The sequence below is a fragment of the Pseudogymnoascus destructans genome (assembly GCF_001641265.1).
Source record: "Pseudogymnoascus destructans isolate 20631-21 unplaced genomic scaffold scaffold_13, whole genome shotgun sequence".
Taxonomy (NCBI): Eukaryota; Fungi; Ascomycota; class Leotiomycetes; order Thelebolales; family Thelebolaceae; genus Pseudogymnoascus; species Pseudogymnoascus destructans.
The window spans coordinates 486,153-507,934 of NW_020167532.1; the positions used below are offsets into that span (position 1 = coordinate 486,153).

At 51.7% G+C, this 21,782-nt stretch overlaps 7 protein-coding genes across 7 annotated transcripts; 2 read left to right on the top strand and 5 right to left on the bottom strand.

Annotated features, from left to right (window-relative positions):
* Positions 1–973: 973 nt before the first annotated feature.
* On the top strand, positions 974–7,502 carry VC83_05346 (uncharacterized protein). Its single transcript, XM_024468968.1, has one exon. It carries the CDS (start codon positions 1,167–1,169, stop codon positions 5,661–5,663), a length of 4,497 nt encoding a protein of 1,498 aa, XP_024323252.1. The 5' UTR covers positions 974–1,166; the 3' UTR covers positions 5,664–7,502.
* Positions 7,503–11,285: 3,783 nt separating this feature from the next.
* VC83_05347 (uncharacterized protein) lies at positions 11,286–13,501 on the top strand. The gene has a single exon (XM_024468969.1). The coding sequence runs from the start codon at positions 12,141–12,143 to the stop codon at positions 13,119–13,121; it is 981 nt and encodes a 326-aa protein (XP_024323251.1). The 5' UTR covers positions 11,286–12,140; the 3' UTR covers positions 13,122–13,501.
* A 169-nt stretch (positions 13,502–13,670) lies between these two features.
* On the bottom strand, positions 13,671–14,948 carry DAL3 (Ureidoglycolate lyase). The gene has a single exon (XM_024468970.1). It carries the CDS (start codon positions 14,865–14,867, stop codon positions 14,391–14,393), a length of 477 nt encoding a protein of 158 aa, XP_024323254.1. The 5' UTR covers positions 14,868–14,948; the 3' UTR covers positions 13,671–14,390.
* Positions 14,949–16,616: 1,668 nt separating this feature from the next.
* Positions 16,617–17,285, bottom strand: VC83_05349 (uncharacterized protein; the record flags this gene model as incomplete). Its single annotated transcript, XM_024468971.1, has 1 exon — positions 16,617–17,285. One exon carries the CDS (start codon positions 17,283–17,285, stop codon positions 16,617–16,619), a length of 669 nt encoding a protein of 222 aa, XP_024323253.1.
* Positions 17,286–17,408: 123 nt separating this feature from the next.
* VC83_05350 (uncharacterized protein) lies at positions 17,409–17,981 on the bottom strand (the record flags this gene model as incomplete). The annotated part of the gene is made up of 1 exon (XM_024468972.1): positions 17,409–17,981. One exon carries the CDS (start codon positions 17,979–17,981, stop codon positions 17,409–17,411), a length of 573 nt encoding a protein of 190 aa, XP_024323403.1.
* Positions 17,982–18,917: 936 nt separating this feature from the next.
* Positions 18,918–20,351, bottom strand: VC83_05351 (uncharacterized protein; the record flags this gene model as incomplete). The annotated part of the gene is made up of 2 exons (XM_024468973.1): positions 18,918–20,216; positions 20,283–20,351. The coding sequence occupies 2 exons, from the start codon at positions 20,349–20,351 to the stop codon at positions 18,918–18,920; spliced, it is 1,368 nt and encodes a 455-aa protein (XP_024323404.1).
* A 306-nt stretch (positions 20,352–20,657) lies between these two features.
* VC83_05352 (uncharacterized protein) lies at positions 20,658–21,663 on the bottom strand (the record flags this gene model as incomplete). The annotated part of the gene is made up of 3 exons (XM_024468974.1): positions 20,658–20,662; positions 20,712–20,867; positions 21,540–21,663. 3 exons carry the CDS (start codon positions 21,661–21,663, stop codon positions 20,658–20,660), a joined length of 285 nt encoding a protein of 94 aa, XP_024323401.1.
* Between the last annotated feature and the right edge of the window lie 119 nt (positions 21,664–21,782).

The following is a 21,782-nucleotide window of genomic DNA, read 5'->3' on the forward strand; positions in this document are numbered from 1 at the left end:
AAGTGCTTACCATGTGATGATTGCAATCCCTATATACCTACAGTATTGGTGGGGTATTGTGGCTGCTGCGATAGGCAGATTGTGTCTATTAGGCCAATTTAGGCAGGGAAAACAGCAGCCAGCGAGAAGCGAGGCTGAGCAATAACTTCGACGACTAAGCAACATTTGAACATGGATAGACACTATGCAAGAGTCGGAAGTTGGACACACAACGGGACAACAGACAACAGACACAAACGGCCCTTCCTTGCTGATGTGCTGATGTTTGATGGGTGATGGTTGGGATGGGGACTTTGGACTTTGGATCAGCCACACTTAGCAAAGCACTAACTGCTCACCAACGACAACGGACCCTTGCTGATGAGACCCAACACCCCTCAACCAACACGGCGTGCTCCATTGATCCTCCCTGGCGTCATCATCCTCCTAAACTGTATGCACTTGACACAAAAAATGGAGTAGATAGTAACAGTATCTCGTGCAGGTCGAGGACTCCCATCAGTCTCTTATCACAAGTTTCTATCGCCAGTATACGTGTCCTCAAGCATGCCCTTGCACCAACGTAGACTATTGATATCTCAGTATTCATTCCCCTCTAGTCGAGCCAAGGGGTCAAATAAAACACGCCTGTCCGGCATTCTCTATTCTCCACTTGTTCCTTGTCCCTGCCCTTGTCTTGGCCGCTGACTTCTGAGACAAAATACTCGTACGTAGAGCACGCAGTAATGTGTCGTTGGCGCATTGTTTTTCTCCCCAGAGTAGGTAAGGTGTAGCAAGGTAAGCCAAGGTTTAGATAACAATGCTCCAAATACTCTAGGTTGGCAGTGGCTGACAGTGACTGGTAGACTAAACTGCTCATCCTGTAGAAACTGTGGAAAGTGTGGTAGGTACCCTCGTACCAGTATCGATTTCCAACCCGCTCAAGCGACCGTTAACGCATCCCCAGCCGCAACCGCCGCCATCAAACATGCATCCCTACAGACCCCCAACCTTTTGACTGACCACGGTTTCCCAACCTTACTGTCGCCAGCTTCAACCTCTTGCATCGACGAAGATGCTTCGTACTGGCAAAGCCCTCAGATTTCGTGCAGGTATTGGCACTTTTCGTGATTTCGTGACGTGTTAGGCGCCTTTCTTATCGCTATCTCGAAGGTCCCTCTCGCACTATGCTCCCTAAGGGCCAGCATGGTCCCAAAATCGGTCCCAAAATCGTACAGCCTTTCAATGACACGACACAAGATGGCTTTTCAGCCCATTTAATGGCTTTCAATACGCCTGCTGGACCACAGGCATTTCCATCTCAACCCTATATACCTCGATCTCTGGGACCTCCACAGTATGCCTTCGCTGTCCGCCTGAGCCCTCACCATGCCTTGCCGGATACAGGTTACCAATCGCGTCCCGGTGACGGATCACAATCCCGCGGTGCCTCCGAGCATATGTTGCGCAGGAAGACTCCGAACGGCACACTGGCAGCTGGCTACGATGGTACTCCGGTCCACTGGTCGACTGAACCCCCGCCGACCAAACATGTAGTTCTTCCTTTGTCTAGCCTTCCGCGAGAAACAAATCGAAAGGGGCAAGAGCACCCATATGGCGCTGTACACGGCCAAAATGGCCACGCCAGAAGCAGCTCCTACCAACAACAGCCATACCAACCCCAAACCTCGAGTTCGACGAGTGGAGCGTGGGATACATTTGGTGGTAGCGGGGTTTGGACACGCGTGCCCCCCCTCTTTCTCCGCGGGCAAACAATGGGCAACGGCGCGAATGTTGACTATAACACCACAAAGTTTGCATATAACGGCATGCTTGTGCCAACGGTTATTCAGCCGCCCTTCCAGTCCTGCCTTGGCCCAACGGCCTCGAATGACCCTGGAATATACGGACCATACTACGCGGATGGAAGATATCTGGCTTATAGGCCAGCTGCTGTGCGGGATACTGGTTATCATTCATTTAACCGCTGTTCTTGTACAATTCAAGGAGTGCCACCTTGTAACCATGTCTGCCAGGGCATGGAGCCATATCCCATTTCGCTCGGACATAACCAGCTGCCAAATGGTCATCAGCTGCATGTTGATCCCTCGAAAGATCATACTGGCATAATGGACGAATTTGCTCCACACGGCAAGACGGTCGACCGCATGATTACTGGACACACAGCAGCTAACACAAATCTACATAATGGCCCGAGCTACTACCAGGTGCCTTTCGGGGCAGGAAATCATCATGTTCAATTTAAAGAAAGGGTTCTTGGATGGGCACACCACATATACGTGGACCTTTTGGCTTCTATACATCAGTCTAAGAAGGAAGCGCATCAAGAACGCAAAAAGCAAGGCCTTCAGCGTTCATACTCTCAGACACACATATATCCAAGGCCGCCCCGTCAAACAGCCTTTATGCTTCGGCGACCATCGGATCCTGCCCATAACAGCTATGCCACACCATCTTATTCGAACGACTTTGGGCAGAGTCACGATCCCAAACATGAACCTGGCCCCAATCGCCGACGGTCAAACTCTCTCATTAGCATAATGGAGGATAAGAGGTCGTTTGACAACCGAGCACCTGTGTCAAAACAGAACATTGGCGGGGGCTATTTCGGCTCCAATACTCATAGCGGAGATCAGGGAAACAACCCACTGCCTTTATACCCCCAAAGTTTTCCTCGGGGGCTTCCCCAACGTGGCTCAATCAAGGAAACAGCAAAATATGCTCTCGAAATACTAGGCAATCTCTGTCAAGAAAGCGGGTGGCGCTGGATCGACGGAATGCTATTGGGAGGATGTTTAGCATATGGCTTGGAAGAGTATGAGAAAGCACTTGATTGGTATAGCAAGATTGTTGCTCTTGATTCAAGCCATGTGGAAGCTATTTCGAATCTGGCTGCCACTCTTCTGTCTCTGAACAGGAGAGAAGAAGCCGAGCAGCATTGGCTACAATCGGTAAAATTACGTCCGAGTTACTTCGAGGCTGTCGAGCATCTTATCGGGCTTTTATGTGGAGACCACAGAGCAGACGAGGCCATCTCTATAATTGACTTTGTAGAGCGATCACTTCGCCTTTCAACTTTTGATGAGCAAGACCGAGAGAGCGATACATCAAGTGATGGAGGACTCTCATCAAGTAGCTCTGCCTATACTTCTGAACATGCCTTTGATTTCGATCCTAGGCCGAGCAACCATACATTTTCAAGACCACTAGGCGACGATAGTTTCAAGCAGCCCGGATATGGATCCAGTGGATATGCAATCGCTGGTTCTGATAATGGACGAATGTTAGCACTGATCCATGCCAAAGGCAATATGCTCTACGCTGCTGGAGATATTAGTGGTGCCTCCCGGGCATTTGAAGATGCCGTTCTTGTCAGTGTTGGCAGGAGAGTTCATGGTATTCATGGCCTCATTAGGAACATCCTCAATGTCGTATCGTCCATGGATGTGTTCAACCCCACCGCCCGCCAAAGTGCCTTGTGCATGCCTACCACAGGGGAGCTTATGCCAGTGCTGTTACCCCCAGAGAAAGCACTGCGAACCGCTGCACTGGTATTTTCCAAGCATTGTCAGCTACCCGGACTTCGCTACACCTCACAAGGAGCTCCAAGGACCTCTGCTATATCCACGACGAGCAACTCTTTGCTATCACTTGCAAAAATCTTTCAAGATGGCATGACAAATGCTAGCAAGTCACCAATGGAAACGTCACGGCCTTGCGGCACAGCTGATATCCTTGCGCTCTACTATTTATCACTCTCATTGCAGCCTAGCCCTTCAACCTCAAACAACATAGGAATACTTCTAGCAGGTATTCCTCAGCAAATCTCCGACCGTACTGTACAAATGGCAGAGGCAGATTCAGCCCCGACAATTCCAGGGGTTAAGCCTGGCAGCGGTGTTGCGCTTGCTCTAGCCTATTACAACTATGGCTTAAATCTAGACTCTCGCCATGCCCATCTATATACCAATCTCGGCAGTCTATTAAAGGATATCGGTCAGCTCACTGCGGCCATCAAGATGTACGAGCAAGCTGTCGCTTGCGATGGGAATTTTGACATAGCGTTGGCCAACCTAGCCAATGCGGTCAAGGACCAAGGCAGGATAAGCGATGCTATAGAGTATTATAAGCGCGCCGTGGCGTCAAGCCCCAACTTTACGGAGGCCGTTTGTGGGCTTGCCAATGCGCTGAACTCTGTGTGCGATTGGACTGGGCGCGGGGGCGTAATTTTTGAAGGGGCAAAGTACGACCGATGGCATGTTGGCGAAGATGGGATGCTCTGTGATGCCAAAACCAGTGTGGCCGGGACTGGATGGGTGAAGCGCGTAGTCGCTATCGTAAACAAGCAACTCGAAGATGGCGCCAGCTGGGGCTGCGGTACTCTGAATAGCCAGGTTCTCCGTTCTATGCTGCAAGAACTCGAAATTGCAGATACAGGTAGTCGATGGTCAAACGACAAGGCTTCAACTATGCTTGCAAGACTGAGCTCTTGGGCAGGAAAGCCATGGGAGGGGGCTCGTATTGTACGCTTGATTGAACGAGCTATCAAGAGAGCTATGCACCGATGGTACACAGACAAATACGTCCGCCGACTGGATTTCCCAAAGTTAAGCTATGCCCGACCTCATCTTCCGAGTTCGCTAACTGTACCGGGAGCACCGACTGTGCTTCCTTTCCACACTTTTACCTGCCCACTCTCTGCCAAAGACATCAGGATGATTTCGGAGAGAAATGCCATGCGTATCTCGTGTGCTGCGCTGCGTGCACCATGGCTCCCGCAGACCGTGTATCCACCGCCACCGCCGCCATCACCAACGCTCAACATTGGCTATATCTCCTCAGACTTCAACAACCATCCTCTTGCGCACTTGATGCAGTCCGTATTTGGAATGCATGACCCACGAAAGGCAAAGGCAATCTGCTACGCCACAACGTCAAGCGACAATTCGGTCCACAGGCAGCAAATAGAAAAGGAGGCCCCGGTGTTTCGCGATACCAGCGGCTGGCCCTCGGACAGGTTGGCGCAACAGATTGTGAAAGATGAAATCCACATTCTTGTGAATTTGAATGGGTATACACGAGGCGCAAAGAACGAAGTCTTTGCGGCGCGCCCTGCTCCTATCCAGATGTCCTTTATGGGATTTGCGGGCACGCTCGGCGCAGAGTGGTGCGATTACATCTTGGCCGATGAAACGGCTATACCACGAAGCACCCTGCGACCTTGGAGACGCAACATTGACCTAGACGATCAGCTCCGTTGCGATGAGTCGGTTGACGAGGAAGACTGGGTCTATTCAGAGAATATTATCTTCTGTCGAGATACATTTTTCTGCTGTGACCATCGGCAAAGCAGTGAAGATCGTCAGCTTCCTTGGGCAGGAGAGCAGGAGCGGAGGTGGAAAATGAGAAAGGAGCTCTTCTCAGATCTTCCTGACGATGTAATCATTCTTGGGAATTTCAATCAGTTATATAAGGTTTGTATTCTTCGATTTATTGTGAGATCAATACTAACAAATATCTTCAGATTGAACCCACGACGTTCCGCACATGGCTTCGGATACTCGCAAACGTGCCCAAGGCCGTTCTGTGGTTACTCCGATTCCCTGACCTTGGGGAAAGCAATCTCCGGCGGACAGCTCGACTGTGGGCAGGCGAGGAGGTAGCATCACGTATACTGTTCACCGATGTGGCTCCAAAGAATCTACATATATCCCGGGCACGGATTTGTGATTTATTCCTCGATACCCCGGAATGCAATGCTCACACTACGGCCGCGGACATCCTGTGGTCGTCAACTCCACTCCTGACTCTGCCCAGGTACGAGTACAAGATGTGTTCACGCATGGCAGCCTCCATCCTGAAGGGTGCATTACCTCGGTCCGACGAGGGATTTGATGCTGCGTCAGAACTCATTGCTACGGATGAGGAGCAGTACGAGGAATTTGCGGTGAAGTTGGCCAGCGGGCTGCGTTATGACGAGCAAGGGGTGGGCAGTGGAAGGCTCAGTGATCTCCGGCGACTACTCTACGAGAACCGCTGCCACAGTGCGCTGTTTGATACGAAGAGGTGGGTCTCGGATCTTGAGAGGGCGTATAATGAGGCGTGGCTTAGATGGGTCGAAGGCACTGGGGGAGACATTTATTTGTGAGGCGAGATTTAAGGGATTTAATGTTCAGGGGTATTTTTGAGGGCGCATTTAACAGCGAAAGCTGGCTGGATAGACTTGGAAGGTGTTAATGGGGCGTCGCAAGCGCCTGCTGCTTTACGTGGCGTTGATGTTGGATATTGGATCGAGGGGTCCCGCTCGCGGATCAGTCCACCGACCCCGGTTGGAGTTATCTGATTTTATTAAGTGTCGTTTTATATCCCCCCAAGATTAGAGCCGTGGGACCCCTGGAAGGTTTACATGAACAGGTGGAGGTGGTTACACATATTGTTATGTCGGCAGTGAGGTGGCCTTGGGCAATGGCTGGCACAGCTGCTGTAACCGCACTCTTGGACTCGGATGAGAGTGATCTACAACCAGGGTTCTGGGGCGATCAGGGGGCGTTTTCTTGCACGGTTGACCATGCATATTGAACAGACCTTGGCTATATTTCAGATAGTTATTGCATTTTCAAGGCTATGACGCCCATCCATCCATCGTCGGAAGCACGGATTAGGGTAGCTGAAGAGCAGGGTGCGGAGAGTAGTAGCGTACCAGCCCAATGCGTTCTGGCTTACCGATTACGAACCAAATATATGCGGAAGGGTGGGAAGTGTGGGGGAGGCTTGAGAAAGCCCTCTTTTTCATTCCCTGGCACCGCAATCAATGACTATGTACGGTACTTTCCATACGGAAGATGCATTTGGATGTACCACCTGGTGGGTACAGCATAAATGATTGTAATGTATGCAGGGTGAGAACGGATGACGAAGATGGCAACGACAGCAGACAAGGGACAAGGGATGAAGGAGGAAGCGAGTTAAGCGACAGAGTGTGCGACATGCACGGGTGTCATGTCTGCCACGCACTCCTGAGACTGTCTGAGTAGGGGTAAGCGAATAATGGAGGACCGGGACTGGTGTTGAAAGGCTGGTTGCCGTTGTGATGGTGGTCGCTTGCCGGTGCTGGTTTGGTTTTGGTTTTGGGGTTAGATAGAGTACAGTAAGGCCAGACACAGGTTTACTGTTTCTGTAACTCCCCGCTTTCCCGCTTTGTTTCTTGTTTGGCCGTCCGCCGCCATCATTCATGTCGGTCATCTTATCGTTGAGGGTTGAGGGGGGGAGGTGGGTACATCATGCATACGGCACTGCACGGTACTGTACTGTAGAACTCCATACATCACCACTCATCGTTCATCGTTCGCTCACGGCCATGGTGCAGTAGCAGAGTATCAGATCAGACTCCACACATGGAATCCGCGGGAATCACAAATCAGTGCCGGCTTGCATGTATGGAGTATGTGGCACCAGGCACAGTAGCTAGGCACAGTGCGGTGCAGTGCAGTGCAGTGCAGTGCAGTGCAGTGCAGTCAGTGCAGTGCAGTGCAGTGCAGTGCAGTGCAGTGCAGTGCAGTAGCCAAGTTGTCTATGGCAAACAGGGCGTCTGCCATAGACAGGGAAGAAGATAGACGAGGAAGAAGATAGACAGGGAAGAAGGAGAGACCCACGGAGATGCAGGGAAGATCATGGCGCCTGGGTTCTAGTACTTGGTACCATATTCCCAAATCCGGGATAGGAAGAGGAAGAGGAAGAGGAAGAGGGCGGCGGCGAGTGAAGAGAGGGCGGCGGCGAGTGAAGAGAGGGCGGCGGCTAGTGAAGAGAGGGCGGCGGCGAGTGAAGAGGCGAGTGAAGAGAGGAGGGGGATGCACCGTAATAATAGCAACATCGGTGGGATCCCGAACGACTAGGGTTGATCTCCAAGGGTGCGGTTCAACGAACCGTGTGAGTTCTCGGTTCGACCGCTTCAGAGCCGTGGAGTTCAAAGTCGCTAGACAGGTACTGTACTTGGACGTAAAGTACCGTTTGGTGGGTTAAGGACTGAGTTACCGTCCGGGCGATGCGCTAGGTCCCATCCACTGTCGCGCCAGGGCTCGTTGGGTGGTTGTGAGGGTTGTAAGGGTTGTAAGGGTTGTAAGGGTTGTAAGGGTTGTAAGGGTTGTAAGGTCGTAAGGGTAGGGTTGTAAGGTCGTAAGGGTCGTAAGGTCGTAAGGGTCGTAAGGTAAGGTCGTAAGGGTCGTAAGGTCGTAAGGGTCGTAAGGTCGTAAGGGTGAAGGGTATAGCTAACTGAGCTCGGATACAACAGCCAAAGTACCGTTGTGAAGGGGGTGACAACGGATACAAAATCACCTGGACTCGCTAATTCGAGACGTATTCGGAAAGGGGCCCAGCTAGCCAGTGACGCTCGATCCTATGCGCAATTGGATCGAGCGCCAGCGTGTCTGAGACATTGCGCGCGACGAAACAGGGCCTGGATCACACACGGATCATTTTTGATTCGGATTTTTACGCCGTCGTTCGTTGCGAGGCTGGGCGGGATATGCGTCCCCATCCTGGGAAGGGGAGGAAGGGAAGGAGGGCCAGCAGGGCCAGGTTTCTCAGCGGGTTCAGCGGGTTCAGCGGGTTCGTTCAGCTCACATGGCGCCAACAACAACAACAACAACAACACTATGTCAGTCGGCAGCCTTCTAACTTCTAACCGATGTACCTTTCCCTGTACCCTGTGCCACACAAACCACGCTCTGCCCACACAGTTCCAAGACACTGTAAGATCATTGCGTGTGCCCCTTCCGTCCTCCACCAAGTTACGCACTACAGGGAGAAAGGAAAAGGAAAAGAAAAAGAAAAAGAAAAAGAAAACAGAATCCCTTCCCTTTGCATCCCTACAAGTACATGGCGCGCGCAACAACAGCCTATAGAAGCCACCCGCGACGATCGGACCAGCATAAGGTACAGTACGCTGCTACTCCGTACAGTAGCAGCAACTCCATCCAAGCACAAAAGAGCCGGGATGAGCCTTGTGCAAGACAAACTCGGTTCGTTCATTCCACTGGATCAACAACCGGCATACACAGCCAGCATGATCCGCTCCCAATCTCCCAATCTCCCAATCTCCCAATCTCCCATTGACCCTCCTTTGCGCACACGGGCACCGCCAACAACGGAAGGCGCACAGACACACTAGAGCCACATGCTTGCAAGACATGGGAACAGGGCACGGGGGATGCTCCGTCTTCGGTGAATGCTTAGCCACGGATGTTCAGACCCGCGTGCCGCGACCGCTCTAACTAAGTCGCTTCGATCATCCCGATGCCTGTCGTTCCTGTGTAAGCGAGGGGATCTCCATGGTACGAGTACTCGTACTTGTGTATTTTTTCGGTAAATGAAAACTATACCCTGTAATTCCACCGCAATGAAAATTCTACCCTGTCGTGATTAATAAGTCACCACGTGACGCCCACCGTTTCCTCCAGCCTTTGCTGCCCGTAAGCCCCCTCCCTATCCTCCCTATACCCCCCTCCCTATACCTACCCCCCTCCCTATACCCCCCTATTAACCTCTCTGATGCCTCCCACATATCAGGACGGCGAAGAGGTAGCAGTCAGGCGAGTGTTGTACAATTATCACTTTGGACGAGCTGGCGGTAAGCATCACGTGGTGGGTTATTGATCACAACAGGGGTAGAATTTTCATGACGGTCAAATTACAGGGTATAGTTTTTCATTTACCGTTTTTTTATAGAACGGAAGCACGGCACATGACGAGGACGGGGGCCCTCTGATGGACCCGGCTGCCACGAGTTGGACGTTGCAGCGGCTTACGGAGGACAAACCGTTCGGTCTAGGCACGCTAGCTAGAGGGGGACTAGCGGGGGTAGGGCCATTGTTGAGATGTCAGGCTAGCAGGGGGAGTGGATTGTGATGGCCATGGGCAGGCAAGCAAGTCAGCTGGTTGTGTGGGAGGAGAGGGAAAGGAAGGAGGGAAAGGAGGGGAAGGAGGGGAAGTATGTCTATGTCCATGTATGTCTATGTCCATGTATGTCTTGTCCATGTATGTCTATGTCCATGTATGTCTATGTCCATGTATGTCTATGTCCATGTCTATGTCCATGTCTATGTATGTCCATGTCTATATATGTCTATCTATGTCCATGTCTATATATGTCTATATATGTCCATGTCTATGTCTATATATGTCCATGTCGATATCTATTCTATGTAGGTGATGTGCGACAACCCCTTGCGGACGTCAATGTACTCTCCCGCGGGATGGGTGGTGTAATGGTCGATGTAATGACCGAGGGAACGGAGATCTACTCGTACTTTGGATTAATATCTGTATGTACGAGTTTGTAGTGGAGTAGTCCAATAAAACCCCGAGTAATGTCATGGATAGATTATTATTTCTCGCAACTTTTGAAAACAGCGTCGAGGTGGAACTACGTACATGGGTCCCCTGTTAACAATTCTCGACCCAAGGTACGACACGATACTGTTGTGCAGCTCGCGTGGGGAAGTTGGTGGTGGTGTCTCAGTTTCAGTCTTAGGTAGGGTACAGTAGTGGTACTCGAGTGTTGCAGGTGGTAGGGTAGGGTGTTTAGTAGTGTTTAGTAGTAACTTAGTGTTGAGTAGTGTTGAGTAGTGTTGAGTAGTGTAGTAACTTAGTGTTGAGTAGTGTTTAGTAGTGTTGAGTAGTGTAGTAACTTAGTGTTTAGTGGTTGGTAGTGTTGAGTAGTGCTCAGTAGTGTTCAGTAGTGTAGTAACTTAGTGTTTAGTAATGTTTAGTAGTGTTGAGTAGTGTAGTAACTTAGTGTTTAGTAATGTTTAGTAGTGTTCAGTAGTGTAGTAGTGTTTAGTGTTTAGTAGCCTCGCTCGGTACGCACTTCTACTGGTCCGGAGTACTCTGCCGCTACGGTACATTGGCCGTCGCCTCGCCCGCTAGTCGCCCGCTAGGCTGGATCCACAACCACGTTATGGGTATGGATATGGGTTGGATATGGGTTGGATATGGGTTGGATATGGGTTGGATATGGGTTGGATAGGGTTGGGTATGGGTATGGGTATGGGTATTTATGATCTTGTATGCGTATTGTTTGGTATTATGGGATGGCACTTTCCTACCTACCCTTACCTTCCCTTTTCTCACTCCCTCCCCACTCCCTCCCCTCCCCCCTCCCCCCTCCCCCCTCCCCCTCCTCCCCCCTCCCCCCTCCTCCTCCCCTCCTCCCCCCCTCCCCTCTCTCCTCCCCCTCCCACCCCTCCCACCCCTCCTCCCCCTCCTCCCCCTCCTCCCCCCCTCCCCCCCTCCTCCTTCACTACCATACTCGATCGACTATCCCCATCGAACTAAACTACCGATCGGCTATCCCCATCAAACTAAACTACCGCCCTTAACAACAACAACCCCATCTCACGCCTCACATCCTCAACCATCTCTCCGACCCCACCTCCCCCCCTCGTTTCTTCTTCTTCCACCATCGTTCCCACCTTGCTCTATCTTACCTGCATCGCCTGCATCAAACTCCTTCACCACCCTCACCACCCTCACCCTCGCCCTCACCGACATCCCTACTCCCTCGCTCTATAAAACTCTCCTCTGCCTATTGCCGCTCCTAGAAACCACCACCCCCATCAAACTACCAATATCTCCCATCTCCACGTTATCTTGCCTCGTCTCCATCGAGAGAGTGTCGAACAAAGTTGAGAGGTGACAAGAACCAGCCCTCCCTGACAATATTTGTCCCACCCCACTCAGCCGCACACCCACCTCTGCCGGTCAAGACATCCTCCTCCATCAGCCAACCCTTCCGCACTCGTCGAATCCACTTATAAGGACCACCGCCCGCCCCCCCAAATCCCTCCCGACCAGTTTGTCCATCTACCCGCACCAACAGCTTTGTCATATTTGCGCCTTCCTAACTCTAATATATATCACCTTGCTCATTATCCCACTCCACGGATATTCAGAAGAGACGCGGGATTCACTCCAACTACCGGCTCTCACCTGGTCACTACTACTCACTAGTCTACCTGCTGGCTTCTCGGAGTATATATAGTAACCGCCATACGCCACGGACCTGAACGTGCCTACACTTACCACCGCGATCCGATTAAAGGAATCCTCTCCAAAACAGACTGGCCTGGCCTACTCCTCCCAGCATGACGTCCCACCGACGCGGGCCCTGGTCTCAAGCCGAAGACGGCTACCTCACCCAACTCGTGCACACCCAAGGTCCCCTCAACTGGGTCCGCATCGCCTCCCTCATCAACTCCCGATCCCCCAAACAGTGCCGCGAGCGCTACCACCAAAACCTCAAGCCCACCCTGAACCACGAGCCGATCAGCCCCGACGAGGGCCTCCTCATCGAGCGCCTCGTCTCCGAGATCGGGAAGCGCTGGGCCGAGATCGCGAGGCGGCTGCACGGCCGCAGCGATAACGCCGTCAAGAACTGGTGGAATGGGAGTATGAATCGCAGGCGCCGCTTGGTGGTGAGGAGGGGGACGTCGTCGCGTGCGCAGGAGGACTATGAGGAGTCGCAGGAGATGGAGTCGTACTCGCGCCACTCGGGTCATCATCACCAGCCACTAACTATCACCTCGCCTTACTCCCCGGGACGGAGGCACATCGATCAGTCCCTCCCTTCTCCGGTGGTCTCTGAATCCTCGCGCGCGGAATCAGTCAGCAACCCGCCTTCCCTCGTCTCGGACTCCGGATCTCGCCACTCTACTTCTCCCCGTGGCCAGCCATCTCCTATCATCTCTCTCCCCCCGCCAGCGGGCCACTCCGCAGACGACAGGAGACAGAGTCTTCCTATTCTGCATTTCCCATCTAGCAGCTACAACTCGCAATCAGACGCCCAGAATCACTCTTTCTCGTCACGCTACGCTCAGGGGATGAAATTCGCACCGCGGCCAAACCACCCGCCGCCGTATGCGCCGCCAACGAGCAGGTGGTATGATAGTGCGCCGCCACAGCAGTCTAAGTACAGGCCGAGTTACTCGGATGCGCAGCCGCGTATGCTGCAGGAGCGGGCGGTGGCGTCGGTGCAGCTGCCACCAATACAGTCACTATCGAGGCTCTCAGTGAGGACGCCTGAGAGTCCTGCGAACCGTATGAATATTGCCTCAGTACTTGGTTAGGAAATATACGTCATCAGTCAGTTGGGAATTGGGAGTTTGCAGAAGGCTGCTTTTAGGCGCTATTCATTTATCCCTGGCGGAGAAGGGAGATATCATCTGCATTTACGTGGGAAGGGAGTATAGAAGGGCATCTAGGATGGGATGGATGGGATGGATGGGTATATTTTGTGCCGTATTTACTGGATCTCGGGATCCAAGACGCACGCCAACCTTGATACTAAGTGCGGCGTGACGGCGTTGTTTATTTTTTGGTGGTTGGACTTTTTATGATGGATGGATAGATACCCAGGGATTACTTTTTTGGATTTGCGGATTATTAGGGGATGAGATGTTGAATTAACGTGTTAACGTCTATTATATAATGAATTAATTTATGTCTGTTTGAAGAAAAATAATCTTCTGTCTCCAGCTCTTCTGTCTGTCTGTCTGTCCGTCTACATGGATGTGGATTATCCATCACCCTGGTTTTGAGAACGATAGGTGCCTAACATGTTTCTCCCCTGTCGCTTTCAGCACAACAGGGAAACGAAACATGTGAACCTACTCAACCAACAGTTTCCTACATCACGGATATCCCCATCTCAGTAAGACAACAATATTGCTCCCTGCACAGAGAGCGGCTATTTCCGACACACGGGACAAAACAAAATCTAATTAAAACCACCATGCTTTCTTTTACCTACGGAAGATGAGGGGTACTGAGACACCCAGAAAATCACATTCTCCATCTCCATCTCCATCTCCATCTCCATCCATCTCCATCTCCATCTCCGTGACGGCCAACACCACCACCCACCGCCCATCCATTCCAAACGTTCCCAAAACAGACAAATCCCACACACCCACGCACACCACACGCACAACCCGAAATCGGGGAATCCAACCGCTCCCTCCCACCATGTGACAAGGCGCCCATTCGTGCCTCCAGGGTTACACGACCGGTATGGGACAGGCAACCCACGCGCTAGGGAGGGCGGTAGGCTACAGGCTGACACGGGATGGGGATAACCTTTTAACGCTTTGTGTCCGGGTTGGTGGGAAGGGGGGTGCGGTGAGTGGTTGTTGTTACATCAGGTGTTGTATTGTATTGTATATACATGATGATTTGGCCAGCGATGATAGTTCACCCGGCGCGGGCTGTTGGATCCAATGCAGCCGCGCCCACACCAATTGTGATAGACACATGAGCCTAGAGCGAACATTCACGTTCACCACCTCACCGGCCCAACACCCGCCTCATCAACTAACCTCCAACCAACCTCCCTCCCCTCACAACCTACTCCCCCCCACCCCCGGCACCGCAACCCCAATCACCGCTCCCTCCCCCCCCTCCCCATTCCAAACAACCTCCTGACAATCCTCCTCCCCCACCGCATTCACAAACTGCGCAACCACAAACCCCACCATCTCCCCCAGCACCACCATCGGCGCATGCCACGTCCCCGGCGCATACGTAACCCCCTGATCCCCCCTCGCGCTGAACGCTTCCATCTTACTCAGATCCGGTAAGTTCTTCCCCGGTAGCCGGGCCGCGGGGTCAGCGGCAAGTAGACCGCCGGAGCTGGGGGGGAGGGAAGGCGCGACGATGACGAGGTAGCGGACATCGGCTGAGGAGGCGGAGAGGCCTAGTGGGACGAACGTCTGGGTGGTGAAGGGATGGCGTTCTAGGATCTCAACTGGAAAAGTCGGTAGCCCGCCACTGGCGCTGGTTGGGGCGGCGAGGGCCCGGGGCGCGCAGACGAACATGCTGATTGTGGCCCGGGAGGGGCGGCGGCTGGGGGCGGAGGCGTAGAGGTCGGTGAGGGGTGTTATGTCGGGGTATTTGAGGGCGGTGCCTTGGTTTGCGGATATGGCGTCGGGGGGGGGGGGGCGGAGGAGGGGATGATGTTGGGGTGGGGGTTGGAGAGGACGGAGCCGTAGGGGGTGAAGGTGGATTGGGTGAGGGGGGTGAGGGTGAGGAGGAGGGGGGAAGGGGGGGGGATGTTGTGAGGCATGTTGAGGGTTGAAGTTTGGTTTTTGCGTGTGGTGGTGGTTTTTTTTTTCTTCTGGGTTTTCTTTGAGTGATGATGGAGGGCAGGGAGTGTACAGATTGTAGGGACTGTACGCTCCCCGAACGATGGAGACAAGAGTGATAACCTTGTCAACGGCGAAAGGCGAAGTCCGGAGTCCACTGCCCGAAGCTTGCGTATGCTCACTAGCCCTGGTGTCACGAGTTTTCGCCAAGAAAAGGGGACTGACTACCTACATTAGTGATATGGATGTAGGATGGGGAGATGGAAGCCACTTTTTTTGGTGTCCTTGCAGGGTAGCATGGAAGAAACAGCTTTGCTCGAGAAAAACAATATGGGATGGTCCATCTTTGTCATGTTGTAGATAACGTGAGGGTGTAATTGGGGTCGTGACGTGGGGGGAGGGGTAGATGCGGAATGCGGGGTGAGAATGCACGGACCAGTTGGAGCATCAGATCGATCAAGAGCAAAGAGCCAAGATTATACAGGAACAGTGTTTTAGCTTCACCGAAAATGGTCCAGTTCGCAATGATACTCGAACTCTACTTGATGAAATATTCGATGCAGTTGCGGGGTCCCGCAGGCTAGAGAACGACTTTATCCTTCTGTTCCCATTTATCCGACACCTCCATCATTATCACTGAACGAATATGCCGGAGCCTATTCGCATCCGGGCTATGGAGTCATGAACTTTGTTGTCAACGGAGGGCATATATGCGTCCTCGATTCGAGATATTGTCCACGTCTTATAATGAATAGACGATCAAGTGAGGCCTCGCGTACGCAAGGGGCGGCAGTTTTAAAACTTAATATCAGAATAGATTAAGGGCAATCCCAGAGTAGCAATTGGCAGACTAAGGGAATATGTTGCAATATAGGCTGCTAGCTGATCCAAAGACTGATGGGGTTGACCTCAGGCGATCGTTACAAACGAACGTTGGAAAAAAAAACACAGCCAGCAATTGGCGATGAGCCCCCTTGGTGAAGAACGTCGTTCTAAGCCAAGAGAATTAATATAGAATGATCGGCGGTTGCAATGCATCCCCAGATTTGACCTACTATAACCTACTCTAAATATGAGACGGATTACCCCGCGACGCCATCATTTGTGGGGTAAGGATAGTAGCCAAGATGTGGAAAGAGAATAAGGAAGTCGAAAACATCGAAATAGTGTGTTGTCACGTGGGATAATCGCGGAAAAATCGGAAGATGCCATAGTAGGTGCAACGTTAGACGTCAGTCATCATATTCGTATATTAAAAGCAACATTCGTCAGCGAAATTTGGCATTCGTAGCCTCTCATATCTGGTTCATTCCCTCTTGTCAAGCTGCTTGGATATCGTCTCTGCCTGCATCATCCTCAGACCCTCTCCACCCACCCTATCAAGCTCCTTGGGATTTCATATCAACCGCGCCATCCTCATCCTCCCTCCATCCCGGGTATATTTTGTACGGTACTTCCACATCTCTCCTTCTCCACATCCGATCAAGCATACTCCAGGTCATTCTCATCGTCCTCTGGCAATAGCCATGCCGTTCTTCTCGTGGCCGCCCTGGCTGCGGCAGCTGCCGTCTCGAGGTCAATCGCACTGACTTTGTTCTTCAGTTTTCTTGGTGATTTCTCAATATCAATGGCACTGGCTTTGTGCTTTAGTTTCCTTGGTGATTTTTCGAAGTCAAACACACTGGCTTTGTGTTTCAGTTTCTTTGGCGATTTCAGCTTTGGTGGCCCAGAAGGGGCGCTTCGAGCAGCGTCACCACCCATGAATGCCAGGTTAACGTTCGAGCTACGGCCAAAGTGTCCCCAGAGGCTCCGGGTGCTGCGGATTGCATTTGGATGGAGGTTGAAATCACCCGTACACATCTGATCCTCATAGTTGTGTGGCACGATGCCTTCGTTCTTTTTCTTTTTCGGCGAAGACTTCTCGGGTGACTTCTTCGGCGACTTGTCGGGGAACTCCTCAGAGGTTTTCTTGGGTGACTGACCACCGTGGAAAAGGCGAAGTGCGCTCTTCTTTCCGGCATGGGTTAGTTTTCCCAGCATCGTCCTTTTCCCTTTTCCCTTTGCAGGTTCTTCAACTTCTTCGGGTTGTGGCCTTGGTGGGGACACGGAACCAAATCCCATGGATAGAGAGTTTGCACGGTAGCGTGGCATGAATGACTTGGTTAGTGCAGCATCTTTCTTCTCTGCAAAGTTGGGCACCAGAATGTTGAAGCCTGTTAGAGTATTGTCAGTTTCAAGGTTCCAAAATTCTATTGATGAGAACCCCGGCTTTGTTCACTCACCTGGTCTTAGACGTCTCGGAACATACTCGCCGTCCGGTTTGTCCGCTTGTCCCTTGTCTTCCGCTTTCTTGACCTCGGCCTTCTTTCTATTTCTGCGTAGAACACTCTGCGATCTCGCCATAGCCACCAGCTCCATACCCCGTGGCGTTTTAGCCAGTATAACCTCCAACTTCTTAAGTTCGGTTTTATACCTACTCTCCTCTTCCTTCCACTCCAGCGTCTTGTGCCAAAGCTCCATGGCCGTCTCCTCTTTCTCCTTCTTTGCCTCCCCAAGCTCCTTTATCTTTGTCTGGAGTTCAAGTAGATTGATATTATAACCCTCGAGCACCTGCATGATACACGAATTGTACTCTGCTGGGACAGGCTCACGGGTTCCATTCGTCATCATGATCACTTTAAGTGTTTCGGCGAGCTGGTCTGCGGTTGGGTTGTACACGGTGTGGTCAAGCTCTCTCATGTGGGGGCTTAGTCCACGTTCAGAATGCCAGGACGAGGAGGGTGTGTTTGTGTGGCCTGCGTCCAGGAATGGTGAACCCCAGGGGGGAAATTGGAAATGCCCGACCATTTTATGTTGATGTGAATGTTATTCGTGGTGTTATAGTGTTCATAGAGTGGTGGTGTGTGTTGTTTTGCAACTTTTGGAGGTTGTTGTGGATGAGGTTGTGGGTGTTGTGAGTATTCACCCCCAGTTAACTGGGTTGCTGGACACCCCATATTGTAGTGAGCAATTACACGCATACTTAGCAGACTAATCCGGGATGGTTTTCAAGAAGCTCAACTTTTATATTTAACGTAGTTTTACACCATTACATTTTAACAATTTTAAGGTCCGCGCTATATCTTAAGCTCCCCTGGGTTGCTCCTTTGCTCCTTCCTCTTGAGGATTTCTAGACTCTCATAGGGGTTGCTCCTTCCCATCGAGGATTTCCAGACTCCCATGGGTTGCTCCTTCCCACCGAGGATTCCCAGAAGTACGCTCAAAGACAACTCCGAGCCCGAAAGAAGCTATATAGTTTTCACTCAATTCAGAGTCCCTCGAGAGCACAGTACACGAGGTAGAATACCAGGGCCAGGGCAGTGTCCCACTCTATTTACTTTCTGTGTACACAGCATCCGATTTTGGATACTACAGTTAAGCACATTTCATGGAGATTTAATCAACACAGTCTTCTATCCTGAAGCTTATCATCGTCCCAAGTTGTTGCTATTGTATGTAACACAGAACAATGTCAGTATCACGGTCTATATCATGGTCTATATCATGGTATATATCGCACCCTATTAAACTACACTTGTATATTTCTATAGTAACATAACTCCTTCAAGATGCCAGGAGCAGCACATACACGATCAAATTTGAAATCAAGCATAATTCAATAGACTAGTGGTCAGAGTAGTGTTGTTTGTGCTATTGGGTATATATCAACTATCCATCACCCATGCAGTGCCATGTGGCTATCATAAAAATACTCTCTCCTAGCACGCACTGCCTCTCAATGCTTCAACGGAATGTATCCTCCGCCCTCTGCCTCCTCCCACCCCGCCCCTCCAGCCTATCCGCAAACAACTCCTTCCCCGCATTCCCACCCGCCCTCCCCGGGAAGAGCTCCCTGTGCTCCTGCCCCGATGCCGCCATTCCCTTGATCGAAAACCCATCCTGCACAGGTTGCCTCGCCGTGCCCTTGATTTTGAAGCTCGGCTGGCCATCAGCATCAGATGCACCGGGCTTCGATATCCTGGACATCAAGTCTGGTTTTGCTGGTAACCTGTCGCTGGCGCCATCCAGCATGGGAATTCGAAGCCTGTGTGCAAAGAGATCAGCTGTAGAATCCGCCGCATCATTTCCACCAGCCCTCGCGCCAGCTTTCTGAGGAAACAGCTCCAGTGGCTCAGATGCAGATGCCCTGAGTCTCTCCTTGATGAGCTGCGCCTTGCGACGATTCGCACCGCCATCGTTGGCACTTCGAGCACGGCCATCACGCCCGCCAGCAGGTCTCGCGTCGAGTATCAGATCCCCCTCATTATCACGCATCGGAGACGCGCTGCGATTGCGCAGCCTTCCGTTGCTTCTTGAACTGATCTTCGCCGGGAACAGCTCCTTTCCAGCACCTGCAAACCGCACCCTTTGGCTCCGCTGGTTCCTGTAGCCAGAAGAAGTAGTTCCAGACTCCGATTCGGGTTCCCTTGAGCCTCGAGGTGGCGAAGGTTCATCATCGTACATGCTTGCATCAAAGTCATCACCGCGCCTCCGTGGCTCCCTGTCATCGTAATCTCTGCGTCTGTAGTGTTCGCGACGAGACCGGTTCCTTCCATCGCCCCTCCTGCCACGGTCATCTCTTGGATGGCGCTCTTGGGGTTCATGTTCTGGGTTGAGGAGGTAAAATCGGCTTCGCTCCCGTGCGCCTGGTTGCTTCTTGTCACCTTCAACCGCCAGTCGGACCATCAAGCGCGCGTTGGGGAAATTGGGGAATGGCTTGGCTGGGAGCATGTCCAGTGTTGAATGAGCTGCCGGGAGCTGGTCTGTGACAACGAAAGCCTGGAGAGCGGCCGATGCGGCTTCGGATGATTGGTAGATTATATTTGCGGAGGTATCATCAATCCATTCAACCCTCTCGAGAGGCTGGCCAGTGGAGTACTCCGTCGCGAATGATTTGATATCCTTCGTGGTGAGGTCATCCAAGCCGCGCAGGTGTATTTTATGCGGGATAACAACCGCCAAATCTGAATCTGTCGGGTTGGTTGATATGGGCGCAGCGCTGAGGTCGGGGTGAAGTTCAATCTGGTTGAAATCATGGGGGTCCTGGCACATGTCAGCGTGTAATTCCATAGCTTGACATCAGTTGTTGGATGAGTATGGCTTTCATACTTGTTCTATGTCGAGGTTCGAGTAGTCCTGGCCGATATCCATGTCGATGTCCATGTCGCCGGTCGCCATTGTGTCTTATCGAGCCGTTGGCCTTGCTTGAGCTGGCAGGTAGGCAGTAGTCGCAGGCGCTCTGATATGTGCTGCTATGTCACCTCTCGTCCCCAAGGGAAGTGGATAGCTGGCTAAGTGGATATATCCAAAGTATAAATAGCAATATCTTTGGGTGATAATTGAAGTGTCAGGAGAGGTGTAAAGAATGAAGGGTGGTAATTTTGAAGCTAGTGGTCGTTGGGGACAAGGCTGAAATAGCTGGGATCCACCCGACATACGAAGCACTGACGGGCGTACTGCGCGTCAACTACATCAACAGTCAGATCAGCCTGGGATGGGGATTCATTTTCTCCGGTATGTTCTCAGGAATGCACTCACAAAGCGGGCAGATTATCTGGTCTCTACCCGAATCGTACTTCTCAATAAGGTATTCGATGATGGCACCGGATTCCCAGAGGGTCAGATCGGTGTTTGGATCGTGGATTGAGGGAACGCGGCCGTTGGGGTTGATGGCGAGGTATGCAGGTTCTTTGACTTGGGAATTTGAGCAGCGAGGACGATGGCAACCTTTGGTGGATTGGGGCCGCGGCCCCAGAGCTTGATAGGCTTGATTTCGGTGGTTATAGTGTCTTCTACTTGTGGTGTGCTTCCGTGAATTTATGGTTGTTCAGTGGCAGTTAGTAGACAAATTGTGCTTCTTTGATTGAAGTTGGGATAAGCATTGATATGTGGCTGGTGACCTCCACCAACATTCTTTGTTCGGACAAAATGATATAGTAGTCGCAATTTTTGATTTGTTGACGCAATATCTAATCTAGTGCAACGATACTTTTGCAGATCCAATATCCCACCCTCCGAGACTAATTTTCTTGGCCGACGACGTTACACTCCGTGCCAAAGGCCCAGCTCACGAAAGGCACGTCAAGGTCTGTTTAACTGTAGTTTTCATGTGATCTAATAGACAGTGGCAGATAAGGATGCAGAAATGGAAGGTAATGCCTGATTAATCCCACGCTGATGCAAAGCAATGCACCGCGGGGCCATTGCGCGGGGCCTGCAGTATGACAGACTCGTACATTTTGCATGTCCCATTCCCCTTTAGAGTGATCAGTTGCCTCGATCATGCTAGCCACGAGATCGAAGTACGACAACGGGCTTTTCTCCTCGACCAGACTCAATGCGTGGCCACGCTGCAGGTCGACGGACAGTCCGCCAGGCTCGATGAAGACGGTTTGCAGCTAATCCTGCTGTGCCCAGCAGCTTCTCTGTCAGTTCCGGATCCTTGTATACCTGCGATGCGGAGCGGAGCAGGATCTGTCGAACGAGCCATGGCGTGCGCTGCGAGAACTAAGCCATTTAACTCTGCTAAAATGGAGTTGATATAAAACATCCATGCTGAGGGATTTAATGGTTTTATGGTAATCTCACAGTGATTTTTTTATTCATTAT

What these genes read in the sequence shown, in the direction of transcription:
- VC83_05346 (XM_024468968.1), top strand. Translation starts at nt 1,167, where the DNA reads ATGCTCCCTAAGGGCCAGCATGGTCCCAAAATCGGTCCCAAAATCGTA.
- VC83_05347 (XM_024468969.1), top strand. Translation starts at nt 12,141, where the DNA reads ATGACGTCCCACCGACGCGGGCCCTGGTCTCAAGCCGAAGACGGCTAC.
- DAL3 (XM_024468970.1), bottom strand. Translation starts at nt 14,867, where the DNA reads ATGTTCGTCTGCGCGCCCCGGGCCCTCGCCGCCCCAACCAGCGCCAGT.